Here is a 9728-nt window from a genome sequence, read left to right as displayed (position 1 = left end):
TTATCATTGAGAATGATGAAGCCCACATCATTGATAACGATGACCCTCTGACCTATTCGGAAGCTGTCAAGAGTAGGGACTCTGACAGATGGCTAGACGCCATGAAATCCGAGATAGATTCTATGTATACAAACCAAGTGTGGACTTTGGTTGATGCACCTGAGGGAGTGATTCCAATAGGGTGCAAATGGGTATACAAGAAGAAGATAGGAGCTGATGGCCAAGTAGAAACCTACAAGGCCAGGCTAGTGGCAAAAGGTTTCAGGCAAAAACAAGGCATTGATTATGATGAAACTTTTTCGCCAGTAGCTATGCTCAAATCTATTCGGATTATCCTTGCTATAGCTGCATACTATGATTATGAGATATGGCAGATGGATGTCAAAACCGCCTTTCTTAATGGTCACCTTGAGGAAGAGGTTTATATGACACAGCCAGAGGGATTTGTCTCAAAAGGGAGAGCAAATCAAGTATGTAGGCTTAAGAAATCCATTTATGGATTAAAGCAGGCATCTAGGAGTTGGAACATCCATTTTGATATGATAGTCAAAGAGTTTGGCTTCATTAAAAATATAGATGAACCTTGTGTGTACAAGAAGACTAGTGGGAGTGCTATTGTCTTCTTGATATTATATGTGGACGATATATTGGTCATTGGAAATGATGTTCCAATGATGCAATCGGTCAAGACTTGGCTATCAAAGAAATTTTCCATGAAAGACTTGGGTGAAGCATCCTATATACTTGGTATAAGGATCTATAGAGATAGATCTAAAAGGATGCTAGGTTTGTCCCAGTCTAGGTACATTGATAATGTGCTGAAGAGGTTCAACATGGATGGAAGTAAGAAAGGTTTCTTACCCATAGGACATGGCATACAACTCTCTAGGAAGATGTCTCCTAAGACATCTGAAGAGAGGAATAGAATGAGTTCTATTCCCTATGCTTCGGCAGTAGGGTCGATCATGTATGCTATGTTATGTACCAGGCCTGATGTAGCTTATGCCTTGGGTATGGTAAGTAGATTTCAGGCAGATCCCGGGGAGGATCATTGGAAAATTGTGAAAAGCATTCTCAAATACTTGAGAAGGACTAGAGATGTTTTTCTGATTTATGGAGGATCAGAATTGAAACTAGAAGGCTATTCAGATTCTAGCTTTCAATCTGATCCAGATGATAGCAAGTCAATCTCTGGATATATCTTCACTTTGAATGGTGGAGCTGTGAGTTGGAAAAGTTCCAAACAGCAAACTGTAGCTGACTCAACTACTGAGGCAGAATACATAGCTGTTAGTGAAGCTGCTAAGGAAGCAGTCTGGATGAAGAAGTTCATCACAGAGCTGGGTGTAGTTCCTGAGATTGCCGGACCAGTCCCAGTTTATTGCGATAACACTGGAGCAGTTGCACAGGCTAAGGAACCAAGGTCTCATCATAGATCCAAGCACATTTTGAGACGCTTCCACCTTGTTCGAGAGATAATCGAAAGACAAGACGTCAAGATTGAACGAGTAGACACAAAGAACAATATAGCAGACCCATTTACTAAAGCTCTACCACAGCAGCAATTCAATCGTCACCTCGATTGTATGGGGTTAAAATATAAGGGCGATTGGCTTTAGTGCAAGTGGGAGATTGAAAGAGTAGATGCCCTATAAGCCAATCATTTGATGGATTTCTCTTTGTAATCCTCCAAATCATGTATTTTGACACTCGATATATATCAATAAAGGCATTGTGTTTCATCATTTGCTGCTTATCTATTTTATTATTGGATGATGAACCCCATAAATTAGGACATTGGTTTTAGGGTTATGATGAGATCATACCAGTGAGACCTAAAATCCTAAAATCCTAATTTAGAATATTCCCAGTCAAATTGGTATATTGAGTCGGGGATCAATATTACCGGAAAGACTGGCACATCTTATGTATGCTCAATGTAGAGGGTGATTGATCTCACAATCACTTGTGTGAGACACTAATACAAAGATGTGGGTGCTCATTAGAGGAATGAGTTCACTGAAATGACCAGCCATGAGAACATCTTATGGATTCTTACTTAATTATCAAAAGATGGTTCTCATAGTGGGAGTTGTGCAAGTGATCCTTAGACCTGAGATCACCATGGTACCTTGTGCACTTGAAGCTATATTTTGGTTTACCCTCATTCACGACATTGCGTTGTGTACGGGGTATTCTGGATATGGTGGATTTTGTACGAAGGTTGTGAGTAGGTCAACAAGGAATCAGTCACTTCTAGTAAGAGAAGGTAACATCCTACTTACTCTAATCTTATGATGATTCACGAAGCCTTTGATCAAAGCAAAATGAATATTAGAAAGAGTTTCTAATGTTTCATTGTTTGAATTATCATATAAAAGATTGAGAGAGACATGAATAAGTGATTGAGTTTGATATTGATCCATACTCATGCACTTATTCAGGATGTAGTATGACTGAGGGATTGAATTGCACAGTAACTTTCCACTGAAGGGTATGTTTGGATTTGTCCAATACATTCCTCATCTTCCGGGTAGACATGATACGTTGCTAGACGTTAATCATGTCTTGTGGGTTGATCGGATCAAAGAGTTTGATTAGATCAAAGCATCAGAAAGGTTCTGATTGCTAAGTCAGGTTTAGCACTAAATTGAACCTAAATTGGATTAGAGGTATTCTAATCAGGTTAGGTCAACTTGCACCTGCACCTACTGCTGGCTAAGATAAGGAACCCAATGGGTCACACACAAGGGAATTGATCAAGGGTCTAATTGGATTAGATCATGTTTGCAAGATGAACATGCTAGCACGTGTTGCAAACTCTAGCTCCTGATTCGAATTAAATTCGAATATGATTCTTAGATTAGGTTGATCTAATATGATTAGATCATGACCTAATATGGGTTAGCCAAGAGTTGAAACCCATTTGGCTTTAATTAGACCTGATTTGATTAGGTTTAATGTTTTCTTTAAGTTGGTTAAACCCAATTGGATTGGGTTTGATAGGGCCTTCACTTCTGGACCACTGGATGGCTCTCTGGATGAAAGATCTGGACCGTTGCTCAGCGCCTGAATCTGGACCACTGGATGGCTCTCTGGATGAAAGATCTGGACCGTTGCTCAGCGCCTGAATCTGGACCACTGGATGGCTCTCTGGATGAAAGATCTGGACCGTTGCTCAGCGCCTGAATCTGGACCATCGGTGATGGCATCTTACTTCTGGACCATTGGATGGCACCCTGGATGATGATGTCTTGATCTGGACCATTAGATGGCACCTAGATCTGGACCATTGGCTTTGGTTCACTGCATTTGGGCCCTTGGATCATCAGGATTTAAGAGGGAGATGTGAGAAAGAAGTTGATACACCCTTCTCCTTAGCACCCCATCATGATGGGATGCATCTCTTGGCACATGCCTCATCATGATGAGGTGTGTGGATGGGATGCATCCCTTTATGATGCATCCCTCCATCTCTTATAAATAGGAGGTGCCTTGGGGTTCTAAAGATCATCCAAGAAAAAGCCTCTCCTTCTCTCTCCCTTATCCCTTCTTTCTTACAAGCCTCTCTCTTTTGTCCTAACCCAAGACAAGAGGGTCTTCTTTAGGACAAAAAGGCTAGTGAATGTTTTAGAGGTAGAAAGGAAGAAGGAAGTGAAGGAAAATCAGCCAATTAAATCCTTTGGAAGGATTGAACAATTAGAATCAAGTTTTGGTGGAGCTAGAGTCTTGAACCCATTCCTGTGTGGATCAACATCGGTGGGTGAACATTTGGGCACCTTAGGACATCTTCAGATATATTGGATATAGCGTGATAGGTATTCTTCTATACCAAGATTATATTTTCTACATTATTTGGTTATACTATTAAGGTGATCTTGGCTTATTAGGGTTTCATATAATGGGTTTTATAAGAAAATTTTATAATCCCGTATCTTCCGCTGCGCCCTAGGGCACTGGGAAACCCTAACACTCACAGTACGCCCGGGACGGCCTCTTCCCAGGGATCCTCCGCATCTGTCTCGGGGCCGGGAGGTCCTCCCGCCCCTTGATCTCCATAAGGATCTGGGCCCGGGGAGTCAGGAGAGGGGTGTACCGGTGAAAACGTCGGGGCGGAGAACGAGGGCGTGGGGCGCCGTGGTTCTTCGCCGGCGACGGGCTTCTGCGCCGACGCTGAGGCGTCGGGCTCCTCCTCTGGCGTGCCTCTTTCCGCCTTTTCTTCCCAAGCTTTTGAGGGATCTCGGCGGCCTCCTTGCTCCGGTGGGCGGCCGCCTCCTCGGCGTCCGCATACTGGTTCGCCCGGGACAACAGCTCTGGGAAGCTCCGCGGCAGGCGTTTGTCCAGGGAGAAGGTGAGTCTGCCCTTCCGGAAGCCACGCTTCAGGGCTGAAAGAGCTACCTCCTGACTCAGGTTCCGGACCTCCAGCGTAGCCCTGTTGAAGCGGGTAAGATAATCCCGCAGGCTTTCTCCCTCGTTTTGCCGGACATCAAAGAGGGAGTCGGAGACCAGTCGCCGCCGGCTACTGACGGCGAAATGAGTGATGAAGAGGCGAGTGAACTGGTCGAAGGACCGGATTGAGTCAGCCTCCAGCCCGGTGAACCATGCCCTCGCCGGGCCACGGAGGATTGCCGGGAAAGCCTTGCAGAGAAGGGGATCTGATGCTCCGTGGAGGAGCATAAGGGTCCTGAAACTCTCGACGTGATCCCGCGGGTCCGCCGCCCCGTCATAGGGCTCGATCGCCGGCATTTTGAACCCCGGCGGATTCGGGGTCCGCAGGATCCTCGAGGCGAGCGCCGGCTGGGGGGAGATCTCTAAGTCGGCGAAGGGATCTTTGGAATGGCCCTTCAGGACCTGGAGTTGTCGGTGGAGATCGTCCACCCGCCGGTCCAGGGAGCGCGACCGGTGGGTGGGAGACAAGGAGCGGCGAGAGGGGGACCGACTGGAGCGCGGGTTCCTCGAGGACTGGGGGGTCTGGGAACGCGCCCGGGCCCGCCTCTCGTACCCCGCGCAGCTCCGGTGGGAAGGTCCCGGCAGAATGGAGCGTGCTCGAGAATCCTCCTCGCGCCGGCGCTCCTCCCCATGGGAGAGGAAGGAGCGCGGGTTGAGGAGGACAGGCGAACGCTCAGGCAGCAGCGGCTCCTGAGCCCGCTGCGGCGCCCGGGACATCGCACCCTGCAGATTCTGCACCGCCTCCGCGAGGGTGCGAACCTGCTGGGCTAGCTGGTCGAACTGGGCGGCTTCGACCGTCTGAATGAGCGGTGGGGCGGTGGAGTGTTGCTGAGAGTGTGTTTGAGATGCAGCGGCCTCCCGGCCAGAGGCGCGAGAGGCCCCGCGACCGGAAGCATTGGAAGCTCCACGACCACCTCGCCGTGCCATTACGATCGCTCTGAGATCCGACCCTTCCTCTAGCGCCAACTGTTGCTGGGGGTCCAAACCGAGAACGATTGGCACAGCGGTGTGAACGAGGTTCCCTTTGAATTGCTTTGGTTGCGCTCCGCCCTCCGCCGGAAAACCTGCAAGCAAGCCTCGCACCACCACCAGGGTAGTGGGGGCCCTCCGACGATCAAGTCAGGGGAGATCGAAGGAGAAGGAGAAGGAGAGGTAGCAGGTAAGATGATACTCTGGAAAATCTTTCTTACCCTCCCCCTTCCCACCCCAGCCCCATATATATCAGGCTGGGGGGTTTTTCTGGGGATTGGTCATTGTGTGGCACGATGGGGTTGCCACTGACGTGGCCGTTACAGGGCGTCGTGGGGCAGCGCTGGGTACGGCCATGGCAGGGCGTAGTGGAGCTCCGCTTTGTACGGCTGTTACAGGGGATCGTGGGGCAGCGCCGGATTCGGCCGTTGCAGGGAGTAGTGGAGTAGGGGGCCGCGGCGTGCCTCAGGGGAACAGTCTGTTGTTGTCAAGAGATTGCCGACCCGAGGTCGGATTGCTGGATCAAGGGGCAGCCGACTCGGGGTCGGGCTGCGGAGCCGAAGATATCCGACCCGAGGTCGGATTGCTGGATCAAGGGGCAGCCGACTCGGGGTCGGGCTGCGGAGCCGAAGATATCCGACCCGAGGTCGGATTGCTGGATCAAGGGGCAGCCGTAGTCTTCCTGGGCGCGCGTGCCGGTCACGTGGGGCATGGTGGCTAAGTTCCCCCGTAACAGTTGTGATCATGGCTTTCTTCCTTGGCTTCTTGAGAGCTTTCCTAGGCAGTTGGAAGTCTGCTCTGAAATGACTAGAGTTTTGCCCTCATAGTACACCAGCAGCTGCTCTTTTTTTACTTGCTTGGCGGAAACCATATGCCGCGCGACCAGGTGCCACGGCGAGGAGCGGACCAAACCTGCAAAACTGACAAAGGGCCACACAAGACTGTACTAGAGCGAGCAAAACTTTGACCGAAGGGAATGGGTTGAGCCCACGGAACATGCGAGGGCGATGGATCGGAACAAATAAGGCCAATCCAATTTTACATGCGCGGCCATGAAAACTTCATAAGGCAGGAGACGAGCCTGCACAGGAAGCGCATCTCGGCCATCCGGATCATGCGTCCTGTGAGGGCAGACTGACCGCGCCGAAGTGCCGCGCACGACCGCCATGAGGGCCAGCCGGCAGCGGCACTCGAGCGTCGTGGCAGCAGCAAGAGCGTTCCGGCTTCATCGGGGACGAATAGTGCACGACACGTCCACCACCAATGGGCTTGCGCGGCGCGATGCGAAATGCTAGCTGCTGTAGAAGCCCCCTACCACCCCAGAGGGGCATCTGCCCAAAGCCCACCGTGGGGGTTCCAAAGTACCGAGGAGCATTGCAAACGGGAACGGCCCGGACACGTGTTTGCTTAACCACATGGATAAGATCGCATGACCTATGGGATGTGCGATGGGTTACTAATGACAACTGACCCGCATGCCCAATTTTCTTGACATCGAGCACTGACCCTTGCCTATACAAACCAATCTTAAGAGACTCTCTAGATAAATGCTCTGGAGCCCTCTTATGCCCTAATGTTGTCTCTCCTTTTAGATACTCTTCAGCAAGGGAACTTCTCATTTTTGTTATTTTGGGTTGGATCCGGCATCAGAGCAAAGACCTGAGCACGATTTGCTCTTTCCAATTCCATCTTGGGAGCGACCGAAGTTGGAGCCACCACTACCCAAGTACATTAACCACCTCGGAGGCACATCACAACCTTCCGGCCAATGTCTATGGTCTGAATAGCCTATTGTTTGAGCCCTCTAGCAACTTAGCCAGCTTGGCACCTTGGTTGAATTGATCTTCAGCGGCAACAATAACAGTTTAAGGCATTTTATATGTGCCCGAATTCCTGTCATCAGGCCAATTGACAAGTAATGGCTGTGAATATACTCATGGTAACATTGTCAAATGTTTCACTATGATGCCATGCCAAACAATAAATTTTTATGGCACATATGTTTGCAACAATAAATTTGACTATGATCAGCCGAAAGTTTGCATTCTAGAAACAAATTAATTTTGAGTACTCAAGTGACCCCTAGGTGTAGTGATCTTGCAAAGGTTTCCAAAAATCGAGCATAATCAAGACCCGATCTAGATCTTGGAAGTTCATTAGAATTTCAAAAAGTAAATGGAAGAGTTTGATGTAAAAGTGATGAGCAATGAATGTTCCATCTAATGTTGATTGATAGCATATGATTGATTTTGAGAAAAAAGCATATACTACTGATTTTCTTGAGGATGCTACTGCACTAAGAGCACTCAGCATTTCATGTTGTTAAGATACCTTGTATTGGAGAAGCATACACAATCAATAGTGAAACCAAGGACAACTTCCATTCGCATCAGGGATCCTGATTTGGAACAGATTGCAAATGACAATGAGAAATAATCGAAACTACAGGAAATGATTGAAACTACGTCAGGCCAACAAGCTAGAGCCAGGATGAAGTAGAACATGCTAAAATTTCCGAGGCCATAACTTGACAGGAATTACTATCACATGTTGCTGGAAAGCTTCCAGTATCTTCCCCATGATGTCAAGCCCAACAAATATGTCCCAGCTGGATTTTGTAAAGTAAAAGGATATCTGGTCTGAAGTTAAAAGAAATTCAAAGACGTCTATTTTAAGATGTTCAGATTTTGGTTATTTCTGATGGAGAAGAGCTCTTTCTACTTATATTTTCTCTATTCCAAGCATTTAAACTCGATTTTTGAATCTATGTTATATGAGTTTGTCTTACTCCTATGGTTTTATTTATGGGAAATTTACTACTCAGGTTAAGGTTTTGAGATGTAAATCATGGTAAAACTATATTAAGTCTCGAAGAAATGCCAAAGTTTTTAGCAAGGTGCTGCTTGCCCATTATCAATAATCTTCAAGATGTTATGGTTTTCTCATAGCTCTCTCTTTGATTTTTTTTTTCATTAAAGTCCCTGCATGAAATAACCTCTTCCAAAACCAGCAAGTAATGGCTTCCAGAACTTAAACAACCACGTAAACTTTATTGAGATACAGATTTTACTGCACGATGTAAAACGAGGACTCGGAGAACATAAACATCATAACCAGAGCAGGTAACTCTCTGCCATGAAAGACAACTCCAATGCTAGTTATTCTCAAGACACCAAAATCTGACAACGAAATTATCATGACCAGCACAACATTGCTACTTTATGTTAGGAGGCCATTCATCAACAATGTTTGGTGCAGAAACAGCGGCGGCGGAAGCCCCGACACTTCCCTCCAGGGAAGCCCTCCGTTTTGCAGACATTTGCACAGTTGTCAGAGCGCACACATGGTCCCTTGAACCTGTGGCTCTGCGACTCACATGTTCTTGCCTCCACCTTCATCGTAGCCATCTCTGTATAGAGTGGACACAACGAATAATCACAACTTTGTTAGATATGGAGTAATATAAATGCCGTGTTTTACTAAAAACAAAAAAAATGAACAAAAATATAATCCCATATGGAAGTAAAAGAAGAAATGATGACAAGAAAGAAACTAGAGCTTTTCATGAACTATAGCATTTTCTAATAGATCATGCAGTATAGTCATAATTTAAATAGTTCAAGAGCAGCCAGCTTTTAAGTGATTTTATGTTAAAATACTTTGTAGGACCCTGATGAACGCTTACTAACAGCATATAGTGAAAAAACGAAGAAAAAAGAAGAGAACCAGAGGCAACGATAAGCAGCACAAGGAGAAGGATGGCTGGAAGCATCCTTCGGGAGCGCTCCATTGCTAGACGCAGCAAGAAAGAGAGGGAAGTGAGAGAATGGGAGAATTGCGACTCTTGGGAGCAAGAGAGAGGTTGCTACTGCCTTATATAGAAGAGCTAGGGGGTTTCTCATTAGAGGCATTTGGTGTGTTACTATTAGAGCATTCATTGTCTCTGCAACATTAGGCGGTATTCTTTTACTCTGGTCACGACTTGTAGATATTTAGCATTTTGGCCCTGAAAAAAAGAAAAAGAAAATTCGTGAAAAGATTCCACCTGTTACTTACGGCTCGTTTTCTGAGTGGAAGCATGCGCAGCCACGCAGTAAAATATTAAGGTTAATCTAAAGGATGGATCTGCATAAGAATCAATAGGTTCGAAGATTAAGGTTTATAGGACACGAGCTAGACTCCAAGGAAACACAATCGCTAGTTATGATTTCCTTGGGATGTTTAAACATAAGATTTTAAATATTTGAGTATGACCGGAAGGAAACTATCTAAGATTGAGAAGATCTTACACATTCTAATAATGTTATCAC

The 9728-nt window shown here is 46.6% G+C and overlaps 1 protein-coding gene across 1 annotated transcript; it reads right to left on the bottom strand.

Annotated features, from left to right (window-relative positions):
* Positions 1 to 8448: 8448 nt before the first annotated feature.
* Positions 8449 to 9301, bottom strand: LOC120109326 (defensin Ec-AMP-D2-like). The gene is made up of 2 exons (XM_039123294.2): positions 9145 to 9301; positions 8449 to 8827 (listed from the first exon to the last, which is right to left on the bottom strand). Exons 1-2 carry the CDS (start codon positions 9206 to 9208, stop codon positions 8658 to 8660), a joined length of 234 nt encoding a protein of 77 aa, XP_038979222.1. The 5' UTR covers positions 9209 to 9301; the 3' UTR covers positions 8449 to 8657.
* Positions 9302 to 9728: the final 427 nt, after the last annotated feature.

The sequence above is a fragment of the Phoenix dactylifera genome, chromosome 6 (assembly GCF_051530095.1).
Source record: "Phoenix dactylifera cultivar Ajwa chromosome 6, Ajwa_hap1_PhDact_Kaust_v1.1, whole genome shotgun sequence".
Taxonomy (NCBI): Eukaryota; Viridiplantae; Streptophyta; class Magnoliopsida; order Arecales; family Arecaceae; genus Phoenix; species Phoenix dactylifera.
The sequence above is the reverse complement of the archived record's forward strand: the minus strand, read 5'-3'. Positions and strand labels throughout refer to the sequence as shown.